Below are 24136 nucleotides of genomic sequence, written 5' to 3' on the forward strand. Positions count from 1 at the left end.
CGTGGAGTACTGCTGACGGATTGACGTCACGGTTAAAGAGAACGCACCGTTACTTGGTTGCTGAAACTACTACTGCATTGAAGAAACGACGGGATTCCAGTGTTGGTTGACGGTGGGTTTATGTCAAACACCGGCGGACACCTCAACTTATGTAAGGACGAAGACAACAGTAGAAGTAAACTACTTTTGGAGGCGTTTCGTTGTGTGCTCGGATCCGCTGCTGGGTGAGTGAATACGGTCACCGTCACACGAAAAGGAGGCGTTCGAGCCAGTCCTCAAAACCATGGAAACATTGGCATTTGTGTTCTCTTTGGGGGGTTTGCTTGAAACAAAACAGGGAAACTGTTTCAATGGTAGAAAGAGTGTAAAAGTAGTACAATGGCGGAACTATTGGTATTGGTATTAGCGTACACTATTAGATATCGCTTACTTTTACTATACGCTAGCTAATCATAATAGCAAGTGTAGCTTCCCGTAAGACCGTTTAAATTTAATACATATAATTACACTATAATGATTTTGTAAACGTTCCATTATTCAACGTGTATGTTGCCTTTAGTGGTGAAGCACTCTTTGGACTACCATCCCCGCCCCCTACAGTCAGATGTTCCTTGTGTTATTAGCTGGGTCGGACTGGTTCTGAGTGAGCAGCTAGTGATGGGATGTTCGGCTCGTTTGTGAGAGTCAGCTCTTTTGGCTCGACTCCAAGAGAGGACTCGGCTCTTTCGGCTTCCAACGGCTTTTTATATACAGTAGTATGTGTGCTACTGAAGAAATATGAATGGATTGACTCATTTTGTACATTTTGCTTATGTTGAATATTTGAATCAAACTCCTAGGTGTACAAACAATTGCAGCCCTATTCATATTACAAAAAAATTGACTCAAACTGTAGTGTATTGCTACTGAAATTCTCTCCACACAATGGTTTGGAGTGGGTGGATCGATCCAAATATCAATGGTATTTATAGTGTGATGAGATCAATATTTATAAGTTTATTGTATTTTTTTTGTTGTCGAGTTCATATTTTGTACAATGTTGATATTGTTCAATATCAATATTGTTATATGGTTATTGTTATATATTTTCTACCGCTTTTCCTCACGAGGGTCGCAGGGGGTGCTGGAGCCTATCCCAGCTGTCTTTGGGCGAGAGGCGGGGTACACCCTGGACTGGTCGCCAGCCAATCACAGGGCACATATAGACAAACAACCATTCACACTCACATTCATATCTATGGACAATTTGGAGTCCTGATTATAATTATGATCAACGAAATTATAGACAAAAAAAAACAGTATGAGTGGCAATATTTTTAATAGCAACACTGTCCTTGTATTTATTGGGTAGCTAATCAATACCAGAATATGCAGCATCAGCCACCTCTAATAATAAAGATAACTCCTAACCAATAGAAACATGCACGTGCACTAATTTTAATGCAACTCCTCTGTGTTTGGGGGGGGGTGCAGGCATGGGGCCAAAAGCAACACTAACATGCACACAGTGAAGCCAACTGTATTGCAATCGCTCCTGCACAGTTGCTGTTGGTGGGGAGGGCCCTCATGTAATGGTCGGGGAAACACTGTTGTAAGTACATGGATGTTGCACATCATAATTAAAATCTGTGCACCCGGCATGTGCTGAATAAAATGCACACAAATTTATATTTTATGAGGTGAAATAGTGTATGTCGCTGCATGTTACTTAGCAATGTGAATTCAAATACAAATAGAGCAGCTATGCCACTGGCATTATTTCCCGGAGCCAACAAAGATCCCATCCAAAGTCAACTTCCTTTGTCTGGTAGCCCACTTTGGACTTACAAAAAGCTGGAACGGCGGTCCTTTAAAAGCAAGGTGGAGCGCCTGTGGGTCTTGAGTGACCCACGGAGGTCATAGGTTTCTGCTATATTTACCAGCTCTGTAACTTGATCTATGGCATTCTGAACGGCTGTGCTCAGACTATCCTCTCACACGCCACAGCCTCCCAAGCAGTCTGTCTGTCCATTGGCCGGACCGTTCAAAACAACGACGGTGAGCGCCTGATAAAGCAACTAAACTATTCTTCTTGTGTTTTTTTGTGTGTGCTTACCATGGGAAGTTATAATAGATAATCGTATTCTATTTTTATTAATGGTTAGCTCATCGCAACTAACATATAATAACAATACTGTATCGATACCCAGGGTGGTATCAGTATCGAATGGAGATCAATGTGACAAGATGAATATTTTTGTTCTCTTCTTTATTTATTTTCACTTTTTTTGGTGTAGTTTAAATATTCTATATTTTTATCGAGACACAGAAGGGCTCTATGGGGACAAAAAGCCAAAATATTTGAATGAGAGCCCATTTGTTTGTTATTTTGGACTATTGACTATACAGTATTTTGCTTCAATGCTTGATGTAATGCAAGGGAATATTGTAATTTTGTATTTATAGCATTGAATTGTTCAACAAGTTTATGATAAAAACATTTTTAACTCAAATTTAAAAAAAATCAACAAAAAAATCAGTTTAAAGTACCAATATTGGTTTACTTGGTATTGGATAATCTGCAGTAGCACCCACCCCTAATATCTAATACATAAATTTGCAGTGGATTATGAAAGTATATGATTTGTAATTGGGTCGTAAAATGAAACCAAAGCAGTCATCCAAATTTCCTGCTTTAAAGTGAAACTGTTAAGAGCATCGGTTCTTTGCAGTCTTCTAAATGCCGGCTCTGTTGCCCACTCACTGCTTTGGCATGCGTTGCCTGGTACAACATGTAATGTATCCTTATGTTTCCTCAGGTGGGATCAGTGTCGCAAAGCACAGGGACTCTGTGGGACAGCAAAAGCTTCACAGTCTATGGGAACTGCTACGGCAGGTAATGGCATCACACATTTGTTGCAGCTCAGTTTTGAAACCGTCAATCACACTCACCTGTCCAATACAGCCGTCCATATACAGTGTGTACCCTAAACCCACGCTGGCTTCTGTGGGTTGTACTGTGGGTTCTGTGGATTGTTTTAAGTTGTGGGACTGACACCGATTGCCAGATATTTCCTCAGCTATGTGGCGAACTGTGCAACTGTGCTTGCAAATGTTGGCCAGCATATACCGTATTTTCCGGACGATAAGTCACACTTTTTTTCATAGGTTGGCTGTTCCTGCGACTTATACTCCAGAGCGACTTATAAATGAAAAAAATGTTTATGTTACATAAACACTGGACACCTTTTCTGTTCATGTTTATTTTTTGTGTAGCTGAATAAGCATTGTGTTAGCATATCTTACACCTATTCAGCCTGTTCTCTATTCTTTTATTAATGTTAGAACTTGCCTTCCAAGATGACGTAATGTCTGTTTTGGTCAAGTAGTTTGTAAAATAAATTAACTGCAAAAAATGCAACTTTTACTCCAGTGCGAGTTATGTATGTTTTTTTCTACCTAATTATGCATTTTTGGCCTTGTGAGACTCCAGAGCGACTTATAGTCCAGAAAATACGGTAAATTTGTCTGGTTTACGATGTGCTGTCCGAGCTTATTTGTAATGAAAAGTTACTCCAAATTGGGGGTGGGGCGGGTGGCGCCACAGCGTCGATCCGCCCAGGAGTCATTCAAGCCAGAACAGCCACTGTGCAGTGTTTTATTCAAGTGTAGGGTGGGCTGAGATCAAGTTGTCAAGTCGTCGAGCCGAGTTTGATATGAAGCAGTTTTGCAGCTGATGTGCTGAAAGCGGGCGTCAGGGTGGCCTTCACAGACATCAGCAATATCCTATCTGCTCACATTTCAAAGTATATATAGTCACTTGTAAGCCACAAACCGAGCACAGCTCACCGACTTCCATATTGGCTACTGTGTGGATTTTCATCATGAATTTACTGCATGTAATTAACCCCTTAGCACTATGGGATTTTTTTTTTTAAACGGCCAAAAGTCATACCTAAAATACTCTTATCAAAGATAACAAGCTGAATTCTTAACCCCAACTTCTACCTTCTTGTCTGGCTTTTACCTGCAGTTGGAATACACTGATATCATAATAGTAATAATACTAGACTTGATTTTTCAACCTGACTTTTACCTGCAGTTGGAATACTCTGTGGCTTTGAAGGTGACATGTCATTAAAGTTTACAGTACAACTAGTCTAAAGTTTGTTTTTAAGTAGCCTCCAGCTGTAATTTTAATTAATGTGCTGTATATCAGTTCAATCTCAGCAGAATAAGTTGCAGCAGGCCCTCGGAACGCTAAGGGTTTACCTGCGGCTTGACCTGCATTTGTGTGTTTTGAATGCCGCCTGCCTGCCTAGTCAGTTTTTAAATTATTGATTTGATCAGAGAGAATGAGGGCAGAGATAGAGTGGAGCAGGAAGGGAACTACGATAAGGTTCGCTCAGAGAAGGCCGACTGACAAGAGAGCAAGAAAGTATACTGTCTGGTAAAAAACATAAGACACGCTGATACAGACAAGGAACCTCCCGCACCGAATTTCCACACAGATCTGCAACACCTGACACTTTTATTTATTCAGTTGTTGGTCAGTGACACAGTGCTGACATCATCTAAACGCAACTGTATGAACTCTCCTGGTAAACAGATACATTGATGGGATCAATAGTTTTCAGATTTGCTATGCATATTTTGTTGTTGTTGACCGGACAGGAGATACACTGCAAGAGATCTGCTGTGGCTACGAGTTTTGATCGTTTTTTTCCTGACTACACCTGAACACAACATCAGAACAGCTTGCTGACACCTTCAACTTGAAGTCGGACAGGCGAGGGGTACAGATCCCTTGAAATAAACCAGTCACAAGCGCTGACACCTGCTAGCAAGCCAACCTAACCGGCTAACTGCTGATGTTCGAAGCCGTTGCCATAAATGGCCACCAGGGGAGCACTTGGAACATATTTTGCAATGTTGACTTTATTTCACTCTACCAATTGAAATAAAAGGGGTAGTATGATATCACAATAATAATTTATTATAATACAATTTCTAATTATATAAACAATACATTCAAAGATAAAATTATAAATTACCGGGGGAGCACTTGGAATATATTTTGCAATGTTGACTTTATTTTGGTCAACCAATTGAAATAAAAGGGACAGTATGATATCACAATATTTTTTTATTATAATACAATTTGTAATTATATAAACAATACATTCAAAGGTAAAATGCTAAATTACCGGGGGAGCACTTGGAACATATTTAGCAATGTTGACTTTATTTTGCTCAACCAATTGAAATAAAAGGGATAGTATGATATCACAATTTTTATTATAATACAATTTGTAATAATATTAACAATACATTCAAAGAAAAAATGCAAAATTAAATCAATGATTGTGAAAACGTTAAAAAGTAAAAAACTATCTGTGTTATGATTGGTAATATGAACCTAAATAATACTATAATGTGCAATAATTGTGTATTTCAGCAAAAATAAATAACAATATTAACATTGTAACAACATGATCAACACAACTAAAAACAGATATTTGTGAAAATAAATAAGAGAACTGAAAACATTCCGATAGTTCTACTACCCGTGGTATCAATTCTGTTGATATCCTAATCGATCCGCCCAACCGGAAGTCGTTGAGTATGGGAAATAGAAGATACAGTACACCGATGTAGACGTTAAACGATAACCCACAGCGGTCAATGTAGAACAAATGTGACCTTATTGATTTTGGTATCAAGTCCAAAAACGTACATGATGCTTTTAACGTCGTCTTTATCATGTGTTTGCCCTTAGTTCGTCAGCCGACGCGACGCTGGCTGCTAAAGTCGGCACAGTTTTAATCTGCACGGACTAGGAAATCACGTGCATCGCTGACGTCACGGCCGCATTGGCAAATGCATCCACCACCCCATCGCATTCTGGAATGACGAGGTTTGAGCTCGATGCAGATTAGTTCAATTCAATGAAATAAATGGAAAGTTAAAAGGCGACACTGTAGACACTGCAGCTCTTAAAGAAAAAGCCACAAAGCGACTGCGGTTTTTATGTGGTTTCATAGAGACGCAGGGTGCTTCTGCGGGAGTTTAAGGGGGGGTCGGGGTGGGGGCGGGTCACTGTACACCTTGCAAACTGACGCAGCAGTGACGCCAAAGGCTCCTTGTCCATATAACGTGTGACGTGTTGGTTTGGCACCACTTTGGAAATGACTTTTTTTTGTTGAACACTGACAGCCATGTGTGTAAGTGCATGTTTTTTAGCGTTGCTATGGAGATATGTATGACTTGTGTGTACACTTTTTGTGTAGATTTGAACTCTAACACTACTTTGTGTCTGGGCTGCAGTCAATGCAGTCTTCCACAGGCCGTCTTCCCCTGCGGCTGAGAACCCAGCAGCACTGCCAGCATGTCCCACGTGTCCTCCGCCGCCAAGCGCTACGCTGGCCCGTCCTACACCAGCCACTACAGCTCCTACAGCCCCATAACCCCCAGCCTTAGCTCCTACGGCGAGCGGAACAGGTTGTCCTCTTACAAGTCCCCTACCTCCTCCTCAGGTTACGCCTCTTCCAGCTACCTGAGTCGAAACTACAGCACCCCAGACCGCGGCCGGGTCATCCCACGGACTGACATCCTCGGGAGTAGCAACAGCAGCAGCAGCAGCAACCGCCGCAGTGAAAGCCTCAGTCGAACCCCTGTCAAGAGCTATGCGGGTTCTGGACTTAGCGGGGGGTCAACCTACACTGCATACAGCTCCTATTCGTCCCCCTCAGCCCAGTCCAGCTACCTCTCCTCCTCACCGGTGGCCTCCAGAATGTCGCTCAATCGACGAAAATCAGCATCCCAGAGTGACTTAAGCAGGGACTTGGCTTCTCTGGGCCTCAATGACGCCTCATCCTCATCCAGCCCTTCTTCCTCCTCCGGCGCCTCGAGGAGCTACCGCAGTCGGGCCAGTGACGCGCCTACCTCCCATGGCGCCAATTCCTCAGGCCTGTCACGGAGCACAACTCAGGAGGCCCTGTCATGGAGCTCCACCAAGGAGGCCTTGAGCAGCAGCAGCAGGTCATACAGTTCTTCAACGTGGGAGCCAAGCACTAGTGGCATGCCCATGTCCCCCACTAGGGACTCCACGGTAAGAGCACATTGGTCTTGGAATGGTGCACTGATTTGAGGATGTATTAAGAGAAGATGCTGCCATATGTTCCACAAAGCTTTGCAGCTTCCCATTTTGAACAAGTGAGGGCGCTGTTGTTTAGATAAATGTGAAGGCACCTGAGCAAAGTTTTTCCATGTGAATAATAACATCATGCAAACCTCAAGTAACATGCAGGTCTTACTCTACAAGAGTAGAGTAGGGCAAATAAGGTCATGTTAGTGATACCTGAGCTTCCTCTAAAGTGGAAACCACAGGTGACCCAATTCTGGTGGACTACCGTGTTTGTATTAGGTCCTTCAAAACAGTGCTCTCTTGAGGATCTTTAACCTTTTGCATTATTTACAAAAGGTACTTAAAAAATGAACGCTTCTGTCACATAGAGTATCTATGGTGTTTTTGCAGAAGTTCCTAAAAAACAGGAGACCGCTCTTGTTGTCATAATAATGTCGTTTTAAAAACAGCGATTCCATAGAGGATCTTGGACTAGCGTTTTTGCAGTTGTCCGGTAAAAACAACAGAATAGTCCATACTTGTAGAGGATCTTTGACAAGCGTTTTTGCAGGAACGTCTTAAAAACAGCACACCACTCCTGTCCTATAGAAGATCTTTGACTGGTGGGAATATATTGCATGACGGTAGATAGTAAAGTTAGCTTGTTCTCTCTAACAATTGAGTTGAATAGTCCTGGCACTGCATTTCTTGATATGCATTGAATTGGTTTTAGCATATTTTTTAGTCAACAAAATGACAGACTATTAAAGTGACCACTGCGGCCTCTTGGTAAAAAAAAAGGCACTCCTGTTTGAGATGTTTACGGAACTGAAGTTGTATGAGATATGCTGAAGATTTGTTGAAGATTGCCAGATGTGTGCAGGACGAGTGTTTGACATCAAAGGTTGTTTTGTGGCATATTTACACTATTTTGGGGAGATTGTGTTGAGAACTTTGGGTAGAACTTTTACCGTGATCATCTATGAGGACTATTGTCAGTTCTTAGGTTAGTGCTACTTCAGTGCTAGTTAATTTGTACTGTGTTGTCAAGCTAGTTGTTGGCTATTGCTTGCGAATTACAGAGGATTTTCCTGTGACTATGCAGAGTTCCAATCCCATGAGATTTATCCCATGCGCTCCTGCATTATTAATTTTTTCTGTATGTGCCCCCTATTGGAAAATGTTTGGACATACCTGGTCAAGCTGTACCCTGCATTGCGGTCGAGTGGTTAGTGCGCAGACCTCACAGCTAGGAGACTAGGGTTCAATTCCACCCTCGGCCATCTCTGTGTGGAGTTTGCATGTTCTCCCCGTGCATGCATGGGTTTTCTCCGGGTACTCCGGTTCCTCCCACATTCCAAATTGTCCATAGGTATGAATGTAAGTGTGAATGGTTGTTTGTCTATATGTGCCCTGTGATTGGCTGGCGACCAGTCCACTTCTCACTAGAAGACAGCTGGGATAGGCTCCAGCACCCCCGCGATCCTTATAAGGAAAAGCGGTAGAAAATGAATGAATGAATGGTCTAGACGTGAATGAATATTTTTAGACTGCACTACTTCATAAACCATCTTCATCCGACGGCTTATACCTGGTTGAAAACCCACAGTCTTGTGCCATGTCTTAGTTTAGTTATATAAGATTAGGTATTAGGGGCTGGCGGGTATAATTATGTTACTTATTCCAGTCCAGGGTCTGCCTTTCGCCTGACATCAGCTCCAACACCAACCCTTGAACACAAAAGAGAAAATAGATGCATGGAGCATTCATGCTGTTAAATTGAGTCGGATAAACATTGCTGTGCATGATAAGTTAACTTGCACAGTTTGTTCTGAAGACATCATTCAGTTATTGAACATTACATGGAGCACTTCATTCTGTCTTGGGAGTCTCCCACACATTCCCTTCGACTCTCCTAAATGAGCTGGTGTCAGCAATTAAACTCAGTGTAGGAATGTTGATTATAAGTGGTGTTTTCTCAAAAATAATCTTATATTTTTTGTTTTTGTGATTTAGAAATGAGATCTAAGTTCCCTTAAGGGAGTCTATATATATTAAGTGAATATTAAAGCTGAATACAACATCTGTGATCATCCAGTGGGGGAAGTCAGGCCTGTGTTGGCCAATCAAAGCCACAATGTGCATCCTCACATCAGTTGGCCACTTTAGGGCAGGGTTGACTCATGTTTCCTTCTCCCCCTTTGATTGATGGACAGCTCTATTCCCAACATGGTGTCATGTTTCATTGCCTGTTTACTTTCACGTTGTACTCTTGTACCAATGAGACATAACATGACCACACGATGACAAAATCATGGTGAATCATGGTACCTTGCAGCCTGAAGGGTCCTTCTGGTAGGAGGGGGCTGGTCTCTGACGTAAACAGTTTGCTCAGGGGGCGGGCTCTGACGTCTGTTGACGGGCAGGCCTTACTTACTAGGTGTGGGTGATACTGCAAATATTGATATCTATTTGACACCAAGTAAATACTGGGACAGTATTATTTGATATTGATACCGATTATTTTTTTCCCCCTAATATCATGGAGTATTTGATATTGTGATTTTATGTATAAACGTTCAGCTGTTATATACAGTTCTTCTTCCACCTTGACGGTGTGGCATATCAAGATGCTATTTAGACAGCATGATTATTTCATAGGTGTGTCTTTGGCTGGCCACAACAGAAGGCCACCCCACACTTCTGTTTTGTTCAATTAGTATTATCTCGGCAAAGGAGAAAGTAACAGATTTGTGAACAATATTTGAGAGAACTAGGCCTTTTGAGTACACAGAAACAGTTTTAGGTCTTTGAGTTAAGTTCACGTATATTTTGTGATAAATATATTTATAAGTTAATTGTTTCTCCCACAGCTCGTCTATATTGATCTGATACCCAGTAAATACAAGTTTGTTTTTTTTAATTGGGCTTTTTGCCACCAGAGACCGAGGAATTATTATGTCTTAGGAATTATTCCCAAATGCGGTATTGTTTATACAACAATTTCAACAAAGTAACAATATGAACAACAAAACAAAAGCACTGATATTTGTGAAAATAAACATGGATGAGAACTTATTAAAAAATACATTTGCGAACAATACTGTAAATAACTACAACAATCTAAGCCAATGTAACAATATCAGCAAATCAAACAATTGGTTTTTATTACGTAAGATAGCTTCAAGTCAACAGTACACAATAGTGGCTAGTGGCTCTTATTCATATCCTTGGGCTTTTTGACACTACCAGTTATTCACTGATATATTCATTATTTATATTTATATTTATATTTATATTTATATTTATATTTATATTTATATTTATATTTATATTTATATTTATATTTATATTTATATTTATATTTATATTTATATTTATATTTATATTTATATTTATATTTATATTTATATTTGTCAGTTATTCACTAACAATCTAACAATAAAATATCTGACACAACACAACAAAAACAGATTTTGTGAAAATAGACACGAATTGAAAAATATCGAGTGTATCACGTGTGTATCGGTCCGATGCCGATTCAATCCTTGGTATGGACTTCTGTATCGGCCCGCCCACACACTATTAAACGCTTCCACTGGATGTTAAAGGGGTGGACCGAGCGAGCTGTCAAACTGAATGGGAGAAGTATTAATGGGCGTCGTAGCGGATTATTTTGTGTATTCTAGAGCTTCGTTAAATACTCTCTTGGTTGAAATCACACTGTAAGTGCTATTTAAGCCGGGGGTCCATGTTTTAATGAATGAAGAGCCGTGTGGCGACACAGCGACCAGAAGACGGCACGGTAGCCAACAGGAGCACGTCGTAGACCCGCAACACTGGCTTGTGTTAGTCGGCTTCATCCTTCCCTCGACATGCCGAGCATGCGACAGTCATACACGGTCACTGTGCCGGAGGAACCACCGCCGGCAGCGGCCACGTTCCCTTTTCTTAAGCAAGAGATGCGGAGAAAAGGCAGCATGTCCGGCTCGGTGCTGGTGTCAACATTCGTGGGGCTCCTCATCAACCAAGCCAAGGTAAGACGTCGTCGTTATAGACGTCCTTCGGTTAACGTACGGCTATGCGTTTTGTAAAGAACTGATATTCAAGGTGAAATCCGGCTTATATGCGATGTCAAAAACTTATCGTTTTTTTGTTTTGTGGGGGATTTCCACAAAAAGGCATCGGCTTTGATTTAAAAAATTCCAAATGTACTACATTACGGGCGATGTTCTGTATTTGCTGAAAAATGGTGTATGGTTGATTTCAAAGTGAGTCATTATTAAGCCTCTCTCTTAAGCTGATGTACACCACTTTGCCAGTAGGCCCATACAAGCAGGTCACTGCTTATGTAACCACGCTTAATCCTCAGCATAGGCAACACTACAATTGCTCTACTATCCTGCTCAGCACAGGAGCAAAAATACAGACAAGGATTCCTTCATGTGTACTGCAAATATACACGTTTTTTACCACTGTCAAATGTGTACGTCTAGTACACATTTTACACAAAAAATGACATGAAATTATGAATTAATACCCCTCGGACTGTCTCACTTAAGCCATTGCTCGCACATTTACTTGTGACTTTTGCCGGAGACATAAGGAGAATGGGCGATAATACAGACTTTATTTTCCTCATTTGTGCATATTTGTACTTTATACTCTTATCTAACAGAGCTGCTCCTCCAGTGTTGTAATGATGGATGTCAACGACATAGTGATGGGAATTTTGGCTCCTTTAACGGAGCCGTTTCTTTTGGCTTGGCTCCCTAAAAACAGTTGACTCTATGATACATGTAAAATACCTTTCATTCATGTGTTCATTTTCTACCGCTTATCCTTACGAGGGTCGCGGTGGGTGCTGGAGCCTATCCCAGCTGTCTTCGGACGAGAGGCGGGGTACACCCTGGACTGGTGGCCAGCCAATCACAGGGCACATATAGACAAACAACCATTCACACTCACATTCATACCTATGGACAATTTGGAATCGCCAATTAACCTAGCATGTTTTTGGAATGTGGGAGGAACCCGGAGTACCCGGGGAGAACATGCAAACTCCACACAGAGATGGCCGAGGGTGGGATTGAAATCAGCTTTCCTAGCTGTGAGATCTGCGCGCTAACCACTTGTCCACTGTGCAGCCTAAAATACATTTCTAATGTGAAAATAAAATTCTATCAGATGTACATATGCTTCCAGATTCCAAGAAAAACAAACACAACATAGACCCATCTCAATTACACATGAAGGTCCAATTTGATTCTATTTGTAAATGTCCAGGATTGGCATTCAGAAACAGAAAGTACATCAGCTTTTGTTTCCTGCTGCTCATTTTCCTTACCTTCACAGCTTGGTCAGTGTTGATACTTGAAGAAAAAGTGGCTGCTCGTTTACGTTAGAGAACCGGGTCCCATCCTCCACCTCAAAGAGTCGTTTTGTTTGAGAAGGACCCATCAGTACAGCGGCTATGACATTCAAGTTTTTTCCGATGGCTAACAATCCAAAAAAACATGGAAGGGGTGCATTTTGTTAGTTGCAGGGGTAGCCTCCAGGTTAATACTGTACTGCCATATTTTTATTTTTTTGAAGTGTACTTTGCACTGAACAGGAAAGTCACTGAGTGCACGTTCTAACGGTGTGTGACTGGACAGTAGTTATATTGCTGTCACGCGTGTCATGCTGCTTAGCGATAATGATGAAGCTGATAATACTACAACACATGTTGACATAAACGCAACCTGTTTGTTTCAAAGTCTCAACTGTTATGTCAAGAAAAGCCATCAATCGTGTATGACAATGTCAGCAATGAGCGCGGCAGATCGGAACTTGATGCGTGGGTCACATAGACAAAAGCTCGGCTGACTTAAGTGGTTTGTTCTGCAGCAGTATTAGGCACGGCGTACTATTAACAGACCATGTAACCGTGCCACTTTTCAAGTATTGAATATAAATAAAACTTAATTGGTTATGTCCCATAATTAGCAGTTGTACCCTGAAGGACAAAAAAGACTGCTTCATCTTAAAAGTGTGAATGTTAGCAAAGTGTCGGTTAAATGTCTAATTTTAAGCTGTGTTTGTCATCAAACGGGACAAATCTTGTTACAGAGTGACGGCGTGGAGAATGCCATGCGTCAGCTTGTTATGTAACGTGAAAATCATATTAGAGTGGACTCTGGTGCTGGCCAGCGCATTCAGCTTGGTTGACACGCTTGATGTTTTGTTGTCCACCTGCTACCCCCACCTCCCTCGACCTGTCATATGCCTCCACGTCCTCCACTCCTCCCTCCCCTTGTCCACAACCAGCGTGGCAAGGGAACGTGCTCTGTTCTCCCTCTGATGTGTGTGTGTGTGTGTGTGTGTTTGAGCTTGTCAATCTGGGACATGTGCATGCACCCACATAAGGGCGTGTATGTTTATCTCTGACCATGTGCAACAAGCTTGCGGCATACCAGGCGCAATGGTCTGCATATCTGACAAAACTTGTCCAATCAGTGAGAATACAACATGAGTCAGCCAACTAGAACACTGCAGTTTTTTTTTTTACATTACTATGTGTACCCTGCATTGCACACAGTGTATGTCACAAATGCATTCAGGCTGCAGAGCAATGTGAACACAGACTGTTACCTTTTTACCTTGTAAAAGTAAAATACACATGAGGAGAATAGGAGCAGTGGTGTTACATAAGAAGCCAGTGCATTTCTTCATGCTCACACTAAGTCGAGTACACCAAACAGTATTGAATTCTTGAGCAAGTAAGGAAAGAACGCTTTCTCAGTCTTTGAATGCAACCCAGGGGCCAGCTCTGAGGATCAAGAGGCTGGTATTTGTTTCTCAGAAAGGCAGCCATTCTTCTCAGTAAGAGGATCTCGCAGTGCAATGGGGGGAGATTATTATTTGATGCTGTGCTGACTTTGTCAAGACCCTCTAGAAATTTCATGGAAGATTTTAAACACAGTGAGAGTATATCAACTAGGGATGCATAATATTTGGTTAAAAATGTATTAACCGATGAGTGGTTAGCGCATAGACCTCACAGCTAGGAGACCAGGGTTCAATTCCCACCCTCTGCCATCTCTGTGTGGAGTTTGCATGTTCTCCCGTGCATGCATGGGTTTTCTCCGGGTACTCCGGTTTCCTCCCACATTCCAAAAACATGCTAGGTTAATTGACCACTCCAAATTGTCCATAGGTATGAATGTGAGTGTGAATGGTTGTTTGTCTATATGTGCCCTGTGATTGGCTGGCGACCAGTCCAGGGTGTACCTCGCCTCTCACCCGAAGACAGCTGGCATAGGCTCCAGCACCCCCCGCGACCCTCGTGAGGAAAAGCGGTAGAAAATGAATGAATGAATGTATTAACCGAATATTATACGTATCTCCACTATTAACGAAACGTGAAAAAATGGTGTCGGTTCATAAATCCAAACAGTGGCTCCAAGGGATCATCATTATTCCTATGATACAATTTCAGCTTAGATATCGAGTAGTCTATGCGCGATAGAAACAAGCCCTGGGCGCCGTAGTAATGCTGGCCTTTCCGGTGGCTGATATGGTTTGAGGTGTTGAACCTCAATGTTTTTATCCCCTTCGTTGCGGAATGTTTGCAGACGTTTAAGCGTTGACAGCATTGGAGCTCTTTTTGAATGTAATCTGATTTATCGGTTATGATTCCCCCCCCATCCGCCTGATAATTATTGATCCGAAAACGATTGTGCACCCCTAATACTAACAAAGCATTGTGCTAGTCTACACTCTGACCCCTCTTTGGTCTTGCCACTCGGGATTGGGATGTTTGAATGGAAGAGACTGTTTGTTTTTGTGATAACACAAGCCTGAGGAATTCTTTCTTAAGAGGACAGGAATCATTTGTGTACCTCATGATTGGCCTGTGGGGTCTGAATTATTGGTAGTTGCTGCTCAGTTACTTATTTCACTTAGGTCACCACTATTTAATGTTTTCTTCGGGACCTCCCATTAAAAATTCTGGACTTGAGTAGGGATCGAGGATTTATTTCCACGACAGTACTTGTTTGTGTGTTGGCGAGTAAGTAGAGCTCCAAGTCCCCATCACTGCACGCTGGCACAACAAACTCCGATGACTGATTTCTTCCTTGTGTGTGTGTGTGTGTGTGTGTGTGGAGGGCAAAAATAAAATGACACTTTCTGTGTGACGTGTTCTTGCCAGCATGCTCTCTCTCTTGCACACAAACACATTCAGTGACAGCAAGTACTCCACTCACACGGGAGTGGGTACGTTAACAGTAGCGGCATAAGCAGCCTCAGAGGGAGTGAGAGGGAGATATTGTTTATGATGTTCTGCCAAGCTGAGAGGCAGGTCAGAACAGACTGTTCTGTTGCTCTGCCTCATGCTGGTTCACCAGCCAATCAGTAGTTGGTGGTCAGGGCTACCAGATGGACCAAAAGCATTCCACTGCTGTTGACAAGAAGTATACTCTAAGGCTTGCAACAGGGCAGAGATCAGGAAAACTGTCAGTTGTATTGTCAATATATCACCAAGCCATTCATTATTACAGATTATTTAAGTTATTCTTCCAGTGGAAACCGCTAACCCGTTTATGTGGACAGAAGTGTCGGTCAATTCATTCAAATGGACATACATGCTCCACCGCTTTTGTTGACATAATTTTCAATGGATTTATATGAAAAACCCTGGATTATGAATTGTGTTGTCGAGCTCAACTGTGCTCCTGTTCCTAAAAACACTGCTCACCACCCCCGATAACATGCCTTTATATGACTTTATATGACCCCCCCCCCCACACACACACACACACACACACACATAACATATAATTCCCATTACTGCTTCGAATTAAACTGCTCATGTATGACAATCACTGCGGTATTTGCATAACGGAATTAGCTGTCGTAATAGTCATGTTCAGCTTTGGCATTCATCTTTAAATCCTTTTTGACAGGGTACTTAGGAAAAGGATGTTGAAGTGTAATTACATTTTGTTTGCCGTCGCATCGTGACGCGTGAATTGACAGGCGGTTTAAATCTTATTAGTGAAAACAATTTTACCATGAACAATGAGAACAACATCTTTGTTGGGATGCTTGGATGCAGTATTAAGACATGAGTAGCATGCATTTAAAAACCGTTTAAAATTCCGCACTGTCTTCTTCCTCTTTGCTCTTGGCAATAGTTCCTTTTCTACCATTTACCAAAAACTCATTTACCCCTGGCCAAAAGATTATTGATGTATGGTTTGTACAATACCTCAATGTTCCGCTTGGTTCTACTCTCCTACGACTTCTACTCAAGCATGTCCAGTGAGCAGGACAGCCAAAAAGATGAGCTCATGAGGGTCAGGCGAGTCTTTATCGTTCATTTCATCTGGAAATCACAAGAAAGAAAGAATGAATGTCAGTGTTGTGCTCATAACAACACAACATCCGTTTGATGTAGTCTTGGCGTCAGCCTTTTGACCGGTGAAGTACTTGGCTGACTCAAGTTTTGGCAAAAACAAGATGCATGCAGCTTAGTATTAAACTACTAGTGAGTATTTGATGTGGTTTACATTTGTGAAATACATCCAGTGGCATAAAAGTAAAACAAGTGTAACAAATGAAGCGTTCATTCATTACCCACATGTGGCCTGACGAGTGAAGAGCAAATGGGTATCGGTTGATATCGATATCAGTAATAAAATGCTGGACAATATTGATCACTTCTGGCCATGACGTTATGATTTTATGATGATGTATCATGTGATACTGTATAATGTAATTGTAACATCATGTTAAGTTATTGTGCTTGATCTAATGCTGTGTATTTTCCTTTCAGAACTCAAAGAGTGCACAGGGTCTGGTGGGACTGAAAAACCTCGGAAACACGGTGAGTACGGCTCTCACACAACTTTTGGTATATTTAAAAAAAAAATTCATTTTCTACTACTTATCCTCACGAGGGTCGCGGGGGTGCTGGAGCCTATCCCAGCTGTCTTTGGCCGAGAGGCGGGGTAGACCCCGGACTGGTCGCCAGCCAATCACAGGGCACATATACACAAACAACCATTCACACTCACATTCATACCTATGGACAATTTGGAGTCGCCAATTAACCTAGCATGTTTTTGGAATGTGGGAGGAAACCGGAGTACCCGGAGAAAACCCATGCATTCACAGGGAGAACATGCAAACTCCACACAGAGGGTGGAATCGAACTTGGGCCTCCTAGCTGTGTGGCCTGCAGGCACGTTTGGTAATTGTCCCATGAAAAATGTAAATTTAATGTAAATTTGGAGAAGAATTGCAGTTAGCGTTTGGCATAGCAACTTATTGCGAGACATCTGACATCTGTTGAAGTGGAGACTCTAGTACCAAGCACCTGGCATTGGGAGAATTCCTAAAATAAATGCTGCATGTGTGTTGCTGTCAGTGTGTATGTTGTGAACTTGTAGTGTTGACGAAGGGGGATTCACTAGTTGGATACAATGGAGCCACAGTCATGGGCGGTTTTTTGCATGTAGAACTGAGGTCACAGTTATATTTGGATCGCATTACTTTTATTTTGAAGATGCTGAACATAAAGGGAACATATGTTTGGAGTAGGAACAATCAAATTGTCTTCACACATTGTCTTCAATCTTCACACTTATCTTTGTAAAAATAAAAATGCAGTATGAAAACGAGCAACAGATGGTAAATAACATTAATAATGAATGAAAGCAACCATGCAGTATATATATAAATATGGATGTAACAGTACGGACATTTTGTACACTGCATGGAACCCAGTCATGTCTCACATGACACAGCTCTGTGTGGAAGTGGTACTTTTTTTGGCTTCTTTATTCCCCACAGACACCTTTTCTTAAGTTTAGAGTAAATAAATTGGAGGCTAACTAGTTAGCTCAGCAGCATACTGCATTGCATGGATCCCCGGACCTTCATTTTCTACCACTTATCCTCAAGAGGGTCGTAGGGGATGCTGGAGCCTATCCCAGCTGTCTTCGGGTGAGAGGCGGGGTACACCCTGGACTGGTCGCCAGCCAATCACAGGGCACATATAGACAAACAACCATTCATACTCACATTCATACCTATGGACAATTTGCAGTCGCCAATTAACCTAGCATGTTTTTGGAATGTGGGCAGAAACCGGAGTACCCGGAGAGAAAATACGCATGCACGGGAGAACATGCAAACAGAGATGGCCGAGGGTGGGATTGTACTTGGGTCTCCTAGCTGTGAGGTCTGCACGCTAACCACTTGACCGTCGTGCAGCCCCTATTGATTATTACTATTAATATTATTAACATCCAAATATAGCGTTGTTGCCCTTTAAATTATATTCAGCAGTAGTGAAAACAACCTCTTGTGGAGGTTAATGGTTCCAGTGCATGAGAAGTCTTCATCAAAAAGGAATGACATGCCATGTTTAACAGTTTGTTGTGTTTTTGCAGTGTTTCATGAACAGCATCCTGCAATGTCTCAGCAACACACACAGCCTACGAGACTACTGCCTGCACAACTCGCACCGAAGAGACCTTAACAACAACAGCCGCACCAACACAGCCCTCATGGAAGGTGAGAGACGTCAGAGCAGGAAGAGTGGCGAGCATGTCCCACTCTTTTTCCTCTTAACCTTGGGATTTGCATCTCAAGATTTGTACCGTATTTTCCAAAGTATAAGTCACACTTACTTTGTCTGGTCCTGCAACTTATGTATCAAAATATATCTATCACTTATGCTGCCTTCGTCTTCTTCTTTTGTGGCTTTAATGGTTTTAATTTTTAGTGGAATTTTGTTTCACATCTTTCGACTGATCAAAGTGACGACTAGTTGGGAAAATACGGTGCTCTTTCTGCAAAATATAATGCCTGTTTGACAGCAGAGTAATTGTTATGTCTCTATCTTTGTTGCTAGAATTTGCCAAGCTGATACAAACCATGTGGTCGTCGACCAGCAGCGAAGCAGTCAGTCCGTCCGAATTCAAAACTCAGATCCAGAGATACGCTCCGAGATTCGTAGGATACAAGTAAGCAGTCTTTAACCTTTTATGATGTTTTGCCTGATACAGTGGAAAATTAATGAATGAATGAATAAATTAATGGGTGGAACCTCGATACTGCTCTAATACTGAAAGTACGGTACCCCCTGGTTAAATGGCGACTAAATTTTCCATGGGTGTCAATGTCTTGCGATTGGCTGGCAACCAGTCCAGGGTGTACCGTACCCCGCCTCTCGCCCAAAGTCAGCTGGGATAGGCTCCAGCATACCCCCACGACCCTAAAGACGATAAGCGGTACAGAAGATAGATGTATTGATGGAAACATAAAAATAAATATTTCTGCAAATGGCCCTGTGATTGGCTGGCGACCAGTCCAGGGTGTACCCCGCCTCTCGCCCGAAGACAGCTGGGATAGGCTCCAGCACCCCTGCGACTCTTGTGAGGATAAACGGTAGAAAATGAATGAATTAATTTGTGCAAATGGAGGAAAAGGATTTCACCAAACTCCTGCAGGTTCACCTATTCTCCATAAGCAATGGCTACTGTTAAGTATGTTAGGTCCACTGTACCCGCACATACCCGAGTGAAACGATGTCTGACGTAGTGTTGTCTGTATCCTCCAGCCAGCAGGATGCTCAAGAGTTTCTGCGCTTTCTCCTGGATGGCCTGCACAACGAGGTCAACAGAGTCACAGTCAGGCCAAGAGGCACTGTGGAAGACTTTGATCACCTATCGTACGTATTTATGTTGACTCTGTGTGTGTGTGTGGGGGGGGGGGTGCTCAATCGTCCTCCCAACCCAAACACTTCTGCTAGCTTGATGTTGGTAATGTAAGATAATCCCTGAACAGATGGAAGAGTTATGTTTTAGAAGTTATATAAAAGAACGTTATGGCATCTCACAGCAGCGATGATGCTTTCAAGGAACGCTGGACAAAAGCAACACTTCTATACTTGACGAAGAACTGACAACAAACTCGGTTTTTGTTTATGTTTGTACCAAACTTCAAGCTACGTGTGTCCGATTCTCCTCCCGTGTCAACTCCCAGTTGTCCCAGTTCTTTTTTGGGTATGACTACGTTATCTAACTGCTTGTTGGAGGGCCATGTTAATCTCTACAACTTCCGAAATCCCTCTGCTGTCGTCCAAACACATCTACGCTGTCCAATTGCGAACGGCACAGCAATGAGGGAAAGCCTTCACTGCGAAAAGTTGTGTGTCTTTAGATCAGGAAAAAGTTTGACGAATGCTTTTTATGCATGTGAGGCTAAACACACTGCAGTCCATTGAGCGGTCTACAGAGTCGTCACTTCTACATGACATTAAAACGGGAACTCAAGTGATTTACACTGTGTTGCGTTCAAGTGATTTGAACTGTTGCACTTGGCAGACGTGTTCATAGCGTACTATATTGTCTGTGATCAGGGACGAGGAGAAAGGGAAGAGGATGTGGAATAAATATCTGGAGAGGGAAGACAGCAAAATCGTTGGTGAGTAGAATTTTAATGTTTGGTTTGATCCGGCCTGCCGTTGGAGCTGAGTTGCTAAAAAAAAAAAAACCTTGCCTTTCAGACTTGTTTGTTGGGCAGCTGAAGAGCTCGCTGACCTGCAGCCACTGTGGTTTCTGCTCGACTGTCTTCGACCCTTTCTGGGATCTGTCTTTGCCTATTGCCAAGGTACATGGACACCACACATACGGTGATAAGCCACTGTGGATTCTACCACAGCAACTCACAAAAAGCACCCGTTTAATGTCTCCTATTGTTATCGCTTTTTGGTTATGTCGACTCCCGCTTCGTGCTAATGTGGATGCATCGTTGTTTGTGCTCAGAAGGGCTATGGTGAGGTGAGCCTTATGGACTGCATGCGGCTCTTCACCAAAGAAGATGTTCTTGACGGAGATGAGAAGCCAGTACGTCTCAGTACATTTTGAAGTACGAGCATACGTGGCGTGTACTCCAGTACCAAGCGGTGTTGTTTTCTTTTCTCTACAGACGTGCTACAAGTGCAAAGCAAGGAGAAGATGCACCAAGAAGTTCACAATACAGAAGTTCCCCAAGATCTTAGTCCTGCGTATCCTTTTTGCTTGAGGGGGTGTCGACCGTCAAATGCTGACTTTTACCACCTAGCGTAGCACTTAGCACATTGAAATTAGCCGGTATGGCTGAGCAAGGCATACATACAGCTGTTAGGATAGTACAAGCACCTACTTAAACATAGTCAAAGTTCTCCCATTCATCGTTTGGCATTGCCGTCGTCTTCTAATTGCACATTTATGCGATATTTTGCATTGATGTCATCTTCATATTGTACAATTATCCAATATTTTGCATTGTTGTTCCCATTTGATTGAAAGAAATGTCAATAACATATTAATAATCAAGAACATACTATATAATAAAGCTGCTCCTTGACTCCTCCCTCCTGTATAGACCTCAAACGCTTTTCAGAAGCGAGAAGAACCAGCAAATTGTCCACCTTTGTGAATTTCCCTATGAAGGATCTAGACTTGCAGGAGTTTGCCTCCGAAAACAGCAGTAAGTTTGCTGTAAATACGCCGTCCTATACCGCCATGTTGACCATTCCTGCCTTAATGTCTGATGTCTTAATGTCTGTCGTGTTTCAGGCAATGCAGTTTACAACCTGTATGCAGTGTCCAACCACTCAGGCACCACCATGGGGGGTCATTACACAGCCTACTGCCGCAACCCCACATCCGGGGAGTGGTACACCTTCAATGACTCCAGGTACCCTAACGCTTGTCTTTGTGTCCAATGCCCATCATTCAATCAAGGTTGGCAATTAAATGAAATGATAAAGGGGTCTTTGATATTCAAGATGTACAATAATCCCACACATCTTTTGTGGAAACTTGACACTCAGATATTTTCCCGTTTGGCGTACTTTAGCTTTGGGTGTGGACATTGTGTTCCTATTTCATGACATCTTGGAGACGTGTGGTACAAGTATGCTGTACATTTTACATCTATTATGCAAAATGTATGACTTTTTTCATGAAAATTTTATAATTTTTCCTAAAAACTTCTATGAAATCTTTAAATTTTCTATTAAATTGACCATTTTGGTACATTTTTTTCACAAAATTGTTTTCCCAAAACTATTGTACTACTACTATAGCTCATAAAAACAATTAAAAACATATTTTTAAATGGATTTTTCTCCAAAAATAGGCCATTTTGATATAAGCAACAGGTGTATTTCCAGGCAAAATAATTGTTTTTATTATTTTTATGTTTTAATTATTGAATTGCATTTAAGAAGGGGCTTTTTACCAAAATGACTTATTTTCTGTAAACAAAAACAAAATGTATATATATATATTTTTTTCTTTTATATATATTATATATATTTTATATATTTTTTATATATAAAAAATATATTTTTTTTTGTTTAAAAAAAATCTCATTGTATTTTTTTTCTCTTTTGCCATTAAAATGAAAACCATAAAATGTGTGTCTATATATATATATTATAATATATTATAATTTTAATGGCAAAAGAGAAAAATAAAAAAGAGATTTGATTGATTTTTATCATGATTCAGCATTGATGTCCCTGAAAATGTACAGATTTTTTGATTAGCCTGTACGCTTCACTATAGTTTGTCTCACATGGTCTGCCCACCAAAATAAATGCTCTAACGCTCTTTCTAGAGTAACGCCAATGTCCTCCAGCCAAGTACGCAGCAGCGACGGCTACGTCTTGTTCTACGAGCTGAACCCTTCCTCCCGCATGTGAAGCCTGGGGGGCGGGAGGGGGACAACAGGTACTGCAGCGCCACCCTTGATGGATGGTGGAAGGAGCGTTACAATGCACGCACCAAGGCTCCTGCGCCAGGATGGAGGATGTCAGCGGTGGACATGAGAGAAGGGCACACAAGAACTTTGATCACCAGCCCTGCTTTCTTCTGTGTTGTCTGTCTTTCTCATCCAGGGTAGAGGTGTGCGTGTGCGCGTGTGTTTGTGTGTGTGTGTGTTAGCTGGACACAGGGCAATAATCCCATTCACCTGAGGAACCCACAAGTCCCACCCGCATCCCCTAAGTCTATGCACCACAAGCCCAACTCCTGACTGCGCCTTCACTTTTTCTTGGTTGCCTCAAAACATTTTTTTGTGTCATTTCTGCTTTCCAGTGTTTTTTTTTTTTTTTTAAATTTGTGGTTAGCGCATCGTCATGATCAGATAAATGCGCTTGTGTGTGATGTTTTTAACTTGGTTGTGGTTACAAGACCTGCATCCACTGCACCGTAACACTCCAGCTGTGTCTCAAATGGAATATTTCCGTCAGTACAATACGCACACTGCGTACGCTCTCATTTTCACTGTCTCAAATCCACTGCTGTTGGAAATGATGATGCGTCTTCTCTCCTTTTGATTGTGAATTGCGACCACTCGAGTTAGCCCCCTCCCCTTCAGCAGGATTGAGGACTGCACGCTCACCATCTGGGTACTGACGTCAATTGAGACACAGCCCGTGTCTGTAAACAAGGAGCTACTCCTTCTCACATGTGGCTGCTACTGATGTTTAAAAAGTGCTGTGAATGATTGACAGTTTTCATCTATTCATATTTCTTAATATCCATAACAGTCCGCATCACCCATTATGAGGTCTTCCTCTCCTTTCATGCCATGGAACAACAAGGAAAGAATGTTTTAAAGAAGACACACACATAAAAAAAACCCATGATCTGTATATTTTTATATCCTGATGCAATATAGAGAATGTACTATACAATGGTGCTGAAGCTGACCCGTAACTGTTTTCGTTTGACTTCTGTACCGAGTTTCAAGGAAGAAAAGAGATATTTATGCTTAAAGGATGTTGTAACGAGTCACTTTTTAACAGAGGCAGTCGAACATGATTCGGTATCTATGAATATATGTGAATAAAAGGCCACAAAAAATGTGTTGCTTGGATTTATTGGGTGTGCGTTTTATCTGTTAAGCAGCTCAAATCATAGAAATGAAATACAATATAATACAACATTTTTATTTTTATGATATGCCAAAGAGACACTAAAA

At 41.8% G+C, this 24136-nt stretch overlaps 1 protein-coding gene across 5 annotated transcripts; it reads left to right on the plus strand.

Moving 5' to 3' along the window:
* The first annotated feature begins 24 nt into the window (after nucleotides 1–24).
* Nucleotides 25–24017, plus strand: usp2a (ubiquitin specific peptidase 2a). 5 transcript variants are annotated; one of them, XM_058079925.1, is made up of 15 exons: nucleotides 37–224; nucleotides 2799–2875; nucleotides 5759–5896; nucleotides 6307–7090; nucleotides 16926–16976; nucleotides 18547–18670; nucleotides 19011–19122; nucleotides 19719–19829; nucleotides 20520–20584; nucleotides 20667–20770; nucleotides 20926–21006; nucleotides 21089–21167; nucleotides 21527–21631; nucleotides 21721–21841; nucleotides 22769–24017. In XM_058079925.1, the coding sequence occupies exons 4-15, from the start codon at nucleotides 6368–6370 to the stop codon at nucleotides 22851–22853; spliced, it is 1761 nt and encodes a 586-aa protein (XP_057935908.1). In that variant the 5' UTR covers nucleotides 37–224; nucleotides 2799–2875; nucleotides 5759–5896; nucleotides 6307–6367; the 3' UTR covers nucleotides 22854–24017. The 5 variants fall into 5 exon arrangements, with proteins under 5 accessions (XP_057935909.1, XP_057935908.1, XP_057935907.1 ...); XM_058079926.1 differs by lacking the exon at nucleotides 5759–5896 and having other exon boundaries at nucleotides 25–224; nucleotides 20929–21006; XM_058079924.1 differs by lacking the exon at nucleotides 5759–5896.
* Nucleotides 24018–24136: the final 119 nt, after the last annotated feature.

The sequence above is a fragment of the Doryrhamphus excisus genome, chromosome 8, assembly GCF_030265055.1.
Source record: "Doryrhamphus excisus isolate RoL2022-K1 chromosome 8, RoL_Dexc_1.0, whole genome shotgun sequence".
In the NCBI taxonomy this organism is placed as follows: Eukaryota; Metazoa; Chordata; class Actinopteri; order Syngnathiformes; family Syngnathidae; genus Doryrhamphus; species Doryrhamphus excisus.